The sequence below is a fragment of the Nelumbo nucifera genome, chromosome 3, assembly GCF_055504915.1.
Source record: "Nelumbo nucifera cultivar China Antique chromosome 3, China Antique-T2T, whole genome shotgun sequence".
NCBI lineage: Eukaryota > Viridiplantae > Streptophyta > Magnoliopsida > Proteales > Nelumbonaceae > Nelumbo > Nelumbo nucifera.
The window spans coordinates 7,131,249-7,145,336 of record NC_142651.1 but is presented as its reverse complement, the minus strand read 5'-3'; the positions used below and the strand labels follow the sequence as shown (position 1 = coordinate 7,145,336).

Here is a 14,088-nt window from a genome sequence, read left to right as displayed (position 1 = left end):
CTATGATGTTGAGCTGTTGCCCATGCTGAGTCAGGTCCACGTGTCATCACTTCATAGGTCGGGTCAAATCATCCTCCATCAACAATGTATTATAAAAATCTATAAATATATATAAAATATTATATTTTAAATAATAAATAATATATTATGTATTATAAATATATATTTATTAATTTATAATATATATATATATAAACATTAATATACATAAAATATATAAATATATATATATATACCAATTGGTTTGGTTAATCGTCGATTTTCTATTTTGGTTAACAAAAACTTAATCGGTTCCTTCAATTTTTTAAAAATACCGAACCAACCGATTTAGTTAATCAATTTTTTTATTTGATTTTTCGATATTTCTGACTCACCCCTAAATGTGGCTTGTTGACTTGAATCTATTTATATGCTGGAGCACATGTGTGACTTTAATTTGACTTTAATGAACTTAAAGAGAGTTTTCTATTTTTATTGTATTTTTTATAGCTTTAACATTTTAATTTAGAAATAAATAACCGAGAAATGAGAAGAGAAAGAGGTAGCTACGAGCATGTGGTGAGAGGACTATTTAGCCTATCTCTTCTCTTTCTCTCTATCTAGAATTAATTTTATTTTTAGTTTTTATTTAATTCAGTTTTGTTGCTTATTGATTAAGCATTCATCGTGGTTCACCCGAAAAGAAAAGGCATAGAAAGGTATTATTTGATTCCAACTTACTACAAGGCACAAAAAAAAGTATAAGGCACAAATCATGGAATATTCCCGATTATTATATTCAACTTTCTTTACTAAACAATCCCATTGAATACCGGCTCCCAATTATGTTTTTAGCATTTTACTTGTGGAAATGAAATTAATCATTGACCCAAGGGAGGGATTTTAACCAGGAATTTGCGATCAAAGGAATTGAAGATCATTGGGTGTGTAGGATTTTTAGATCTTCCACACAAAATATTATCTATGTACATTGGGAATATTTTTTCATGCATAATAATATACTAGTAAACATGTATGTGTATTTGTATGTGATAATATCTCAAAGATAAAACTATTTATAATTCATGAATAGTTATAAGTGGGTAATTTTTGAACAGTTATAAGTGAACAATTTCTAAAGTGAGAGTAAATGACATATATACTCTCTTTATGCCCATTGTATACTTAGACAAGAGGGATAAAAAGCGTTCAACGAAAATTCCAGAAAAGGGGCATTCCCTCTTTTATAGGTAGAATAGATAAGAGCATGAGATTTTCTCTTTGTACTTGAGATGTCACTCATTTGGGAGTGTTGAATGTCTAGCTTTTCAACGTGGGCTTCACATGGATAGGCTATATTTGGTGAGAAATGTGTAGAACTCAAATAGGTTGTTAGTTAAATATCAGAAAAGTGGATTGTCAATTAAATACCAAAAATAAGAAACCAGATGTGCTCCTCATAAAACGCACCTCACACCAATTTCACAAGTACATCCAACCATGTATCAGGAACATCTCCCTACTTATGTGTTATTATTCATGAAAGATGTTCTCAATACATGGGGTACGTGCCAATGAGGTCGGTGTGAAGTGCGCTTGTGAGGAACAGATCCCAATTCCCCAAAAAAATTGATTGTTAGTCAGCACCTATTTGGGGAGGGCTGAAGTGTTGGTTGGATTACCTTTGTTAAGATGTTTTGGAAAAGTCACTAAAATAAGCTTAAGCCGAAAGCTATGTTTTTGGCTTTCAATTGTAAGTAAACATTGCTTATAGGCTATTCATGTGGGGCCCACCCTAGAAATCCAAAAGCCACCACATGAAATTCCTAAAAAATAAGGGCAAAGCCAGGATCCAAAGGGATCGGGCAGGGTGGCCCTCTTTCACCTTATGTCTTTGTCCTCTGCATAGAGGCCCTCTCCCTTAACCTATTAAAGGAGGCTTTAGGCCCCAGAAGTCCTATTGGTTGTCGATTGTCCAGATTAGGGTCATCTATTCCTATTCTTCAATTTGCAAATGATTGTATTATTTTTTCCAATCTTGTTATACAATCAAAAACATCTTGTCCAAATTTGCCAAAGCATCGGGTCAAGCCCCAAACTTTTTTCAAGTTTACCATTTTCTTTTCAAAAAGCATCCACTCAAAACTTGGAAAAATCATGGAAAAAATTCTCAAAATTTCCTTACAAGCAAAAAATGATAATTACTTGGGTGTTCTTATCTTTAACAAGAACGCTTTCAAATTTTTGGGAGAAAAGATGGAAAGTAAACTGGTAGGATGGAAAAGAAATTGTCTCTCCCTTGTTGGTAGAATCACACTCATAAAGGCTTCTAGACTTGGGACCAAGTCTGCACTTCTAAACTTGAGTTAATTTTGGCTATTGGGGCCCCACAACATAGGCCGTTGAGATAGTTCTATTCACGCCCATGCTTTGTTTTTAGTCAAAATAGACTAAGATGTAATTACTATTTTACCCATTCTCATAGTAACGTGGCATTTCCAGAAATTCTCTCAACAACATAGGCTATTGGCCCCCAACATCTAAAGTTTTTCCTCTAAACTTTAGGGTGGGGTGGGTTTGAAGAATCTTAATTGGATGAATGAAGCTTGCCTTGCAAAATTTGGTTGGAAAGTGTTAAATGAAAAAGGCAATTTATGGGTTCAAGTTGTAAGTAACAAATATCTTAGGAGAGAGGACTTTTGGGAAATTAAGCCAAAAAATAATCAGTCTTGGGCTTGAAAAGGCATCCTGGGGTCCCGTCATTTACTCGAGAGAGGATTAGGAATGGCTATTGGCAATGGTAAAGAAACAAAATTTTGGTTGGACAAGTGGTGTGACGAGCCCCCCCTTATCAATTTGGTCAACAAATTGGAAATAATAATTGTGACCTAGGTTAGTGAGGTCATCAATCATGAATCTAAAACTTGGAAGGAGGACCTAATTAAGAACCTTGTGCCTTTATGTGCATGGGGAAAAATTAGGAATATTTTCATACCATTAGGTGATCTTGAGGATAGTTTAATTTGGAGGCCTAACCCAAAAGGTGATTTCTCCGTCAAATCGGCCTAATAGGGCTACAAAGGAAATCAATAAAATTTGGAGTTAGAAAATTGCTCCCAAAATCAAGGTTTTTGTGTATATCTTGTTCAATAATAAACTTCCTGCCAAGATGGCTCTCAGGAATAGAGGTTTTGACATTGACGGCTGCTGTGATTTTTGTGGTGAAGAGGAGGATTCGATTCATATATTTTTAAAATGCCATTTCACTAAACAAATTTGGGTCATCACGAGGGATACTATTCCAGCTCCTCCGGAGAATTGCAACTCGACTCTTGAGTGGTGGAACTCTCTGGATGATATTGCTCATCATACTAACATCCCATTTGTAAAGGAAAAATTTGCTGTCCTTCTATGGAAAATTTGGAAGAATCAAAACAACAAAACCTTCAATAGTAAGGCAATTCCTCCCCCCATTATCATTGATAGAGCAAAATATTCTTTTATGGAAGCTTTTACAATTTATGATAGTGGTCCAATGATGGAAAGAAAAAAAGTGGTCATTCCTATCAAATGAACTAAATCAAAAGTTGATGGCATCAAAATAAACTTTGATGTTTCATGCATAAACAACAAATGCACCCATTGATTGTGTGGCCAAAAATCACCTTGGCCATATTTTGGACTACAAAGCATATGGTATAGGAATCCCACAATCTTGCTCTCAACTTCATCGGAAGATCCATCATCATTGAAGGTGATTCAAAGTTAGTTATCGACTGTCTAAAGAACCAGGTTGACCCTCCATGGAGGCTGAAAAGGATCATTGATGGTTGCATGGCTCTAGTCGAGAGATTGGACGACACGGTGGAGTACGGTCACACCTTCCGGGAAGGGAACTGAGTTGCTGATTGGCTTGCTAATTGTGCTCACTCTAACCTTGCTTTTGTCTCTTCTTTGCCTTTCGCTTTAAAGTGTCTCTCTTGTGTTGACATTTGGGGTTGAGCTACCCCCCTCTATGTGTAGCTCCTTTTTGTTCTTTTGGTTTATATAAAAAAAAAAAGTTAATAAACATGAATGGGGCTAAAATATAAGTATGATAAAAATGGGGTCCAAATACACTTTTATTCAACCATTAAAGTAATTATTTAGTTTTAGTAACTTCTTCAAAGTGGTTTAGTGGAAACAACTGAATCAAAGCTAAAGCCCTCCCAAATAAGCCCTTAGTCATTTGAAGGGTTGTCTACTTCAACCTCTTCGAATAATTTATCTAGAGAATTTCAAAGCAAAGTGGTTAAAACTTGCCATGTGTAAAGAGTAGTGAGATGGAGAACCCATGGATCCATTTGGCTACCAAGTGCCCCATTGCCCCCACCCAACAAAATCCCACCGTTGTGAAACTCATGGTTTTCAAAATTGAACCAGAAAAAAATTGGGATTTGGTCAGGTAACCAGTTCCATTCACCGTAAAACTACTTTTTGGCCAAAAAACATTGGTTTGGTCAGTGACTCGTGAGTTAGGTGATCGAATCAGATAATTAGACCATTCTACCCAGGAATCGGTCCCCATAATAGTTCCCTATCTGGTCTGGTTTTAAAAACCTTGATGGAACTTGTAACATAATTTTAGCATTTCTTTTATTTATTATTTTCCACTCCCTCACCCTAAGAAACGAATCCCTGGCGATTGGCTCAATGGTTCACCCTTGCCAAAAAAAATTAATGAAAACTCTATTTTTTCCTATAATAGATGTAGTCCTCTTGTTCACCATCAAAATGAGGATTGGGAAAATCTATGATGCCAGAAAAGACATGATACAGGACAGGTTTTGACCAATCATGAATTTTGATGAAAATTCACCCAATTTGTTATTATTTTTATGATGTCAGTTGATTGGTTGTAAACTTTTAGACAGGTGCCCTTTTTTGAAAGCAACATTTTTTTTTGGCATTTGCAAAACAAGTGCCATACACCAATTATGTTCTTAGGATCCGTTTGGTTCATAGTTGGAATTGGAATCAAAATCCTTCGAAATTAGAATTAAAATGATCTATTCTCATAGTCTATTTGGTTCAAACAAGAATTAGAATGAAAGTTGGAATAAGCTGAAATGGAATTTCAAATGGGGAATGCCATTCCACCAAGAATGGGAGTGAAATTTTTATTCCGCCCAACCAAACAGTTGAAATCGAAATGGTCTGATTCTAGACCCCTATCCCACAACTAAATAGGTCCTTAGTGTACCTCACCGTATATGGTAAGTCCAAAGTATTGATATATAGTATGGTATGGCATGATTTGTACCAATTTTCAAGGTCACCAAAATGCCAAATATAGAAAAATCTATAATGCAAAAAAGACATAATACTTAAGAATTTGACAAATCAAATCCTTCCATGAATTTTGATGAAACCCACCTTATTAATTACCACTTTTATAAGAATGACTGATTGATTACAACTATAGAATTAGTATTTTTAATAGATTTAAGGGTTAATAATTTATAGATAAGTACGAACAGGCCCAATTAGGGATGCCAATTGGATTGGATTTAGTCCAATCCGGTCCAGTCCAATGTGAGTCCATTACAAATGGATCTGGTCCAATCTAGTCCAGTGAATATTTTGGACCATTTTGGACTGGTTCAGAGACTGTCCAATTTGTTCAAGTTCCCATTAATTTAGATTGGTTTCAACTCAAACCTGGTCCATTGACACCTATGTTCTTATTTTCTATCAATGGACCAGATATTGGTTCAATCCAATATAAATTCATTATGGATGGACCAAGTACAATCCAATATTTCATATTGGTCTGTCCAATTCGTCCAAATTCAATATGTCTTATTGGTTTGTCCAGTCATTCCAAATAGATTTTGATTTGGACGGAGTCCAACCCAAAACCGGTCCATTAACACCCCTAGGCCCAATGCAGATTTCTTATTTCCACTACAGAGCTATAAACATCCAAAATGTCAAAAACCCCCACTCTATACACCAATGCCCACTCATGAATTGACATCAATTCCGAGTTGACACCCACCCCAACTCTACTTTAGGTCTAAAAATTCTGACCCTGGGTTGAACGGTCATTTTCCCAATTATTTAGCCTTAGTTTGGAAAGAATATAAATAGAAATATATACAGTAAGAAATACAAATACAAATATGTAGTCTTGTATTTTGTATGTATTTATACTCTACCAATATGTATTTGTACTCTTTTTCAAACTGAGTTTAGCGTCAGCGGTGACATGAAAATTATAAATCTGAACAGTTCGCACAAAATCGCACCAGAGGGCTTTGACGGAATTCATAGTGCTAGAAGCCAAATCAATACAGAGCAGCCAGATTATTGTTCAGGAATCAGGAGTAAAAATAGCAGTCGAACAAACCGATCCTACCCCTCTATTTTCAACATCACAATTATCAATGGCCATAACCAGTCACTGCTGTAAAGATGACTTTTCACTGTAAAAGGACAAAATAGCTCCATCCCGCATCTGCCATTTTCATCAACCTTGCCAAAACTGGCTGCCCCGGTCAAATGTTGACTCCTTTAAATGCAAAGTCAAAGTAAAATTGAAATCTTTCCCTCCCTTGTCTTGATTTGATGAAGTGCATATTGAAGACAAGCAAATATAAATCCATAACTAATGTTCCATTCAGATACTGTGCCTTCCAACTTCCTTGTTCAATGAAGTTTTGCCACTTGGTTTAAAAAAAAATCCAATATTTTTAATTTTGGTATTAAAATTTTGGGTTAATTTCTTAAAGTACCCCAATGATTTATAGTTAATTGACTGATTATATATATCTTTACTATTTACATATTATCTTAAAGTATTCTTAAGTTTTTTTTTTTTTTATAATTGACATTGCTGTTAAATATTAATGGAAAAAATAAAATGTTGAATTTATCCTTCACAATTCTTCAATTTTTTAAATAAAACTCAATTCTTGAAAATTTTCAAGAAGATGATCATGTAACCGTTCTGCATCGAGGAGGAGAAAAAGGGAAGGAGATTCTTGTGAAAGAAACAAAGTATGGGTGGGAATAAATAAGGACTGCACCACCACAGTTAAAATAGCATTTTTAGAGGCTTCTCATAAATACAGAAACTGGGTTTCTTACAAACAAGGGAAAGCCTGGGGGGAAAACTTTGGTTGTATTGTGGATTCTGCATGTAACAAGCTATCAAAGTATGAATATAGTATTAGGCAAAAAGATAAATAAAGGACTGAATCAAGTAACCTGTCATGCGAAGGAAAAGCTCTCAAACAGCAATTTTTTTTTGTCAAACAGTCAAAGCTTCCCCGGAAAAGATGATGTAAGTAAGACAATTTAGTGATTGCTTTCAGAGACGAAGACACTTCAGGAAGGCAAGAAGTAATCGGCAATGGAGACTGATACCTTCTCAAGGTCAGATTGTTTCGCCTACTACTAGATCTAGAAGAGCACGTAACGCAGCTAGCTGGAAGTTGACAAAGTAGATGTAGAGAAGTGATTAGTGGACAGAGATTGCCATGGCTCCAGTTCTCTTTGCCTGGTGGCAGCGCTCAAATTCATTCTAAATAGTCCGTTTTGCTTCTTAGAAGCGGCCTAAGAAGGATTTTGTAGACTAAAACTTCTATTAAGAAATGGTGCACTAATCTTAGTCTTTTGTAACTAAAACCTCTACCGAAGAAGCGACCAAAGCAGGTTGCTTTTGTGACTCAATCATCTCTTTAAACATACGAGCCTCAACACTAATCTCAACCTTCTTTGCGTCATCTGCTTTTGCATTGTTCTTAGTCTTATTCTCCGTTCGGAACTCTCTCGCTGGAACTCTCACTTGTTGATTCAAACCTCTTTTTTCTGCTTCTTTTTGTACAAGAAGATGAACTAACTCATCACTCTTCTTTCTAGATAATTGTCACCGTCCGACGGAACACATTTCGACGCCTTGCTTACATCGAACCAAATACGACCCAAGAAGTGATTCAACTATTTGGATGTGATTTGAAAGCTTTATTTGTCTGATATTCACAGAAGACAACCCTTCGAATTTCGACGGAGGTAAAAGAATGTTTTAAAAATTTTTGAAAAATATATCAATCACAGGACAGTCACATGTGACGAAAAATTAAAGATAAGAGAAGTTTTAAACAATTGTTAGAAAAGTAAAAATAATATATAAATATTAAGAATAGAATTAATCAATTAGTTAAACATGCACATTTTAATTCCTTTTCGATTTCCAAAATGTTTCATACTTGTATCTCATTAATTCATACTTAACAACACAAACCTTGAAAATTCAGGAAAAAGCTGACCAAATGCATGTATCACTTTATAAATGAAACCCTAATAACAGCGAAAGGAAAGAAACAACCACCTTTAACCATGACCAATTAGACATATATACAAACAAATATTTGGGAGATGCTCGTCAATGGTCATCGCTGGGCACTCACTCAGTGGAGCTCAGCTCTTTTGGGACGTCTTGGCCTTCCTCTTTTCAAGGAAGAGAAACCCAAACAAGGAGAGCACGGAGAAAGCAGAGAAACAACCAGCGGCGACATCGAGGGACGCGTGGCGTCCGCTGATCCCTTGGATGTCAAACAGGTTGGTCTTCTTCTGACCGTCCGTGGATTGGCCAAAGGCCACCTCCCGGCCGTCCGAATTGTAAGCGTAAGCCCTCACGAAGTATGTCGCCGTGGGAACGTCTCTCTCGATCATCCAATCGAAGCTCTGCTGGGACGATGAGTTGTAAGGTCTGACAATGATTTGGAATTGGCAGGTCTTGTCTTTGCTCAGGTCATCGTTGGTTTTCCTCCACGCACGGTCTTGTTGGCTGATGGGTGCGTAACACAGCTTAACCTTCACCTGCTTGTACGCCTCGTCGGTCCCGACGGGGAAGCTCTGATTCATTCCCCACGTCACCGTTATTTTGTCGTCTCCGGCTCTCAACACTGCCAAATGCAAATAAATCAGACAGAATAGAGGCAAAATTAGAGGCACCCATCTCGGGAACTTCCATCATATATTATTTATTGGAGTTATATATGAGGATGAAGCCGATCTCCTTTTTTTTTTTTTTTCTGGGTCTGGGATAAAAGCCTGAAACGAGGAATAAGTATCGATCTTCCCAGATTTGTCGGGAACCAATCGATGAACAACATAATTGCATGATTTGGGGCGAGATTAGAAAGGGACATCAGGGGAGGTTGGTTAATTTGGGGCCGCCGTGATAAAGAACAACATCGACGGCAAACGTTAGTAGGGAAAAAAAGGAACATGCCGGAGAGACTAGAAAATTAAGGAGCAAAAGAATAAAAAATTCTGGGATTTGAGGACTTCTGATCTAATTGGTGTTTTGATCTGGTGGTTTATGGACAGTCCAATCATAAGATGGATAGCAGCCTGAACTCAATTAATTAATTAGGAATTTAAGATGGCATACGGCTTCATAACTCCACTAGACTGGCGCATGCCACAGGTCCAGAAAGAAGTGAAGGAAATAACGATCCATCGGTACGAGAAGTTAATAAACTAAACAGGCAAAATTAATAAACATACGGGAACAAACAGAAACAGTTTCATTTTTATTGGTTCAAAAAATTACAAAAAGACAAGTTTCGTCGAGTTACTCGAGTACCTTCTCCTTCTTTAGGTGAAGCACTGACGACGAGAGTTGGTTGAAGCGTGGAGAAAAGAACAGTTCCATAACAAGACTCTGCTAATAGGCAGAAAGTAAGAAGAGAGCCAGCTAGAAGACGAGGGGCCATCGGTAATTTCTCTAGTAAAGCACAAGCATAGAAGAGGAGAATTTATTACCAGGGAGATGGATAATGAAGATGATGACGACAAAAGAGATGCGTGGTCGATGACAAAGGAATGGGCGCTTGTATTGGCTTATATACAGATATTAAATCTAATGGATTTGATTGGTCAATTACATGAGAAATTGTATCTATACACTTGATTGAAAATTTAACCTTTTTCTTATAAAATTCAGTTTTGAACTTGTCCCATATTGAAAAATTATAAGATTTGTTTTCAGTATTTTAATAGGAGCTGATTCATACTCCTTAAAAATCATAAAGGAGAGTATGGGGATTTGATACCGTGCAATGCGTGCATGTGTGCAGTGCAATAAGGCGCATTTTGCTTGTACTTTTCGCGAAGGGCAGCTTTGGTTTTGGCGCGATGCTGAACGTTGATCACCGTTGATGAGATCAACAGTCACGATTCGATCGGGTGTGATCAAGAGGCACAATTCAAAGTTAACAGTCATTAACTGTTAACTACTTTTTAAACAGTCACAATTTCAAACATTGTGACTGTTCAAGGTGCCTTCTCTGAACCAGCACCTACATTTTCTTCATACCTCTTCATAAACTATTTAAGTAGCATGAATCATACTTCAAAAACACACATTTTCGAAATCCACTTTCTTTCTATCTCTCTCTCTCTCTCAGTCCGGTCTGCTACAATCTCACAGAAGGTTTTTGATGAAGGAGGATTTGGCCCAATCTCTTGGTAGGAAGACACGTGGACTTGATTCCGCGTAAGCGACAACTCGACGTAACCAGATCGGCACGTGGATGTGACTCGACACAAGTGACAACTCAGCATAAGTCAGCTCGGTACAAAGCAAGCTCGGGTACACCAGTACCCCGAACTGAAGTCACCTCGGGACGAACACACCGCACAAGATTACACTGGGATCACCTCGGCTAGAGGGCACTTTGGCATTTACGACAAGAGCAGACCAAAACGTGAGCTCGAGAAGCTCGCTACCGAGCAGCCTGGTATCCTACAGGTAGCTCGCCTACCATACATATCTCTGCATGGAAACCTCGGGGAATACACCCCCATCCCTGAACCCCGCAGGATCGTACTTATAACGGTAATATTAGTTCACCAACTCCCCGTTTTGACGGGAAGTGATAGTATTACCGTTTGGCGGCGCTTCCACCACCTAACACACGACAAGTCCCATCGTAACAGGGGTTCAGTGACTGTTCCACCTACCCACCTGAGCCAGTGTATAAAGACCCTACTCCCACCAGGGGCGAAGGTACGTTCAATTTTATTATTGTTGTACGTGTAATCTTCACTCTCTGATCTCTCTCATTGTTATCACCTTCAAGCTCTCCACTATCATAGTGTTCTAACTTATCCATCGGAGTATCCATGCTGGGTGAGCCACCCCGGGATCTCTGACTCATCTCTTTCAAGAACCCGTTCTCATCGTCACTGGAAGCCAAGTCATATCCAGCAGGGATTACCCGGATTACGCCACATCAATTGGCGCCGTCTGTGGGAAACTCTTACAAAAAGCCTTTCTATCCTCTTTCCGAGAACCAAAAGAACTCAAAAACCAGACCTATGGCTTCTTCCAGCAACAACGGACAGCACAGGGAAGTAAACACCTCCAGGGGGCAACCTCAGCCCCCAACTGTCTATATAGGCCAGTTCACCATACCGCTTCCCGCGGGTGGTATCCCAGCACCTGCTATGCCTCAACCATTTGGGCCTGTGAATGCCCCACTTCCCCTTGTAGTGGGCGCAACCTCCGTTGAACCGTCTGTAGTTCCCCTGGGAGTAGGACAAAACCAACTAAATGACCTGGTATACTGTGTACGGCCTATTCAAGACCAAATGCAGTAGGTCCAGCAGTACCAACAACAAGTTCTGCATCACATGTACCAGCAGCAGTTCCCACCGCTGCAGCAGAACCAGCAACCTACCCCACCTCAGTGTTCGATCACCCCTAGCAAGCCTCGCCGCCAAAGCGGCTGTCCTGACCGGGTGGAGACCTCCCAGGCCTCATCTCGCGGCAGAAGAGAAAGACAAGTCCCTCCCACCTCTCTTCAAGTAAGCAGGTCGAGAGATACTCGGCCCACCAGAATCAGTCCACCTCGGCCTTCACGACCCAAAGGCATTCTTGCTGGAAACCGGTTCAAAGTCCTAGCTGAGGACTCCAGGCAAGGCTTCTTAATCTGTAGTAGCCGGTAGTCCTAGTCACTCCCGACCAAAGCACCATCCGACGGTGCGGAGGTCAGCAGCACCGCTGTGGAACCAACCGAGCAGCGGCGAAGAAGGCATACCAAAGCGCCCATCCGACCTGAGTAGCCCAAAGGTAAAGCGGAGGCAAGCTCGGGAGTCACCAACACTGCTCCCCTCCTTTCCGTACCCTCTTCGCTATCCCCCGAGCTCCTGGCCTCCCCGATGCCAACGAAACCGGTTCGAAGTCCTAGCTGAGGACTCCAGGCAGGGCTTCTTAGTCCGTAGTAGCCGGTAATCCGAGTCACTCCTGACCAAAGCACCATCCGACGGTGCGGAGGTCAGCAGCACCGCTGCGGAACCAACCGAGCAGCGGCGAAGAAGACATACCAAAGCGCTCATCCAACCTGAGTAGCCCAAAGGTAAAGCGGAGGCAAGCTCGGGAGTCACCAACATTGCTCCCCTCCTTTCCGTACCCTCTCCGCTATCCCCCGAGCTCCTGGCCTCCCTGATGCCAACGAACTTCAGGGTCCCCCCTGGACAACTATGATGGGTCCTTTGACCCTAATGACCATGTAGATTCCTTTCAGTCCTAGATGCATCTCGCCGAGGCCGACGAGGCCTGCTTGTGCGTCGCCTTCTCCACAACCTTCAAAGGAGTAGCCCGCACTTGGTATAGAAACATTGCGCCTGGGACAGTTAAAAGCTGGGCGCAGCTCGCTCAGTTGTTCACCTCGTACTTTATCACCAGTAAGAAGTGCCCGAGGTCACAAGAGAGCCTTCTCAATATAGTTCAGAGGGAAGGGGAGTCAATCAGAAGCTACATCAAACGCTTCAACGACACTTGCCAGCTAATCCCGGACTTAGACCCGGCCATGAGACTTGCGGAAGCCAAAAAAGGGATTACTCACAGAGAATTTAAATGGCAAGTGGTGGCGAACAAACCCAAGGACATTACAGAGTTCCTTAAGCTCGCTAATCAATTCATTGGAACTGAGGAAGAGATGAACCAACGGACTGAAGCCCCAGCAGAGAAAAGAAAGAGGGAGGACCAAAGCTCGAGCAACGGTGGTGGAAAGAGAAAGAAAAGCAGGTCCCCTGTTAGGGGGAACAAGCCAAATTTCCACCCCCGAGCTCCCCCGATTGAAAGAACGAGCTTCACACCCCTCAACGCGAAGCGTGGGGAAATTCTCATGGCCATAAAGGACGCTTCCTTTGTGAAGTGGCCACCCAGGTTACGAAGCGACCCGACCCATAGAAATAAAAATGTATATTGTCATTTTCACAGAGACCACGATCATAGCACCGAAAACTGTAAAAACCTCTGCGACGAGATTGAAGAGCTCATTCGTCGCGGGTACCTGAGAAACTTTGTACAAAGAAATAATAAAGGCCAGACAGATCAACGAGGGGAACAAAAGAAAGATGCTCCTGAGTCCAGCAACAGACCGAATGAACAGCGACAACTGCATGAAGAGAGACCGGTTCGCGGGGTAATCAATACGATAACCGGCGGGTCGGTTGTTGCGGGTTGTTCCACAGTAGCAGGAAAGACTTCAGCCCGCGAGCTAGAACATGAAGGGCAGAACCCTCCAAAGCAGCCGCGAACCGAGGACCCTATATTCTTTACCGAGGATGACGCGCAGGATTTAGTACCCCCACGACGACGCGCTGGTCATAAGAATGAAGATCAACAACTTCGAAGTCAGGCACATCCTGGTAGATTTAGGGAGTTTGACCGATATCTTGTTCAAAAGCCCCTTCGACAAGCTACAGCTCCGGGAAAGTGACCTCTAGCCCACCAGTACTCCTCTAGTGGGCTTCAGTGGAGAAGAGGTCATACCCCTCGGACGAGTTTCCTTACCCGTGGAGATCGGTACGTGGCCCAACATCGTGAGGTTTGAGCATACCTTCCTAGTAGTCGCAACGCCCTCCCCGTACAACGCCATTGTAGGGCGCCCGTCACTCACGCGCTTCGCGCGATGGTATCTACTTACTACCTGGCCATGAAGTTCCCCACGGACATCGGAGTAGGGGTAGCTCAGGGCGATCAGCTCGAGTCCCGGAAGTGTTACGTCGCTGCTTTCAAAAGGAAAGGCAAACTGGCGAATGACCTCG

The 14,088-nt window shown here is 40.8% G+C and overlaps 1 protein-coding gene across 1 annotated transcript; it reads right to left on the bottom strand.

Moving 5' to 3' along the window:
• Positions 1-8,127: 8,127 nt before the first annotated feature.
• On the bottom strand, positions 8,128-9,856 carry LOC104593061 (high-affinity nitrate transporter-activating protein 2.1-like). The gene is made up of 2 exons (XM_010252729.3): positions 9,617-9,856; positions 8,128-8,930 (listed from the first exon to the last, which is right to left on the bottom strand). The coding sequence occupies exons 1-2, from the start codon at positions 9,744-9,746 to the stop codon at positions 8,443-8,445; spliced, it is 618 nt and encodes a 205-aa protein (XP_010251031.1). The 5' UTR covers positions 9,747-9,856; the 3' UTR covers positions 8,128-8,442.
• Between the last annotated feature and the right edge of the window lie 4,232 nt (positions 9,857-14,088).

Excerpts from the sequence above, each read along its gene's own strand:
- LOC104593061 (XM_010252729.3), bottom strand. The coding sequence starts at position 9,746 with ATGGCCCCTCGTCTTCTAGCTGGCTCTCTTCTTACTTTCTGCCTATTA. Across the intron at positions 8,931-9,616 it reads TTCACCTAAAGAAGGAGAAG|TGTTGAGAGCCGGAGACGAC; the intron begins GTACTCGAGTAA and ends TGCATTTGGCAG.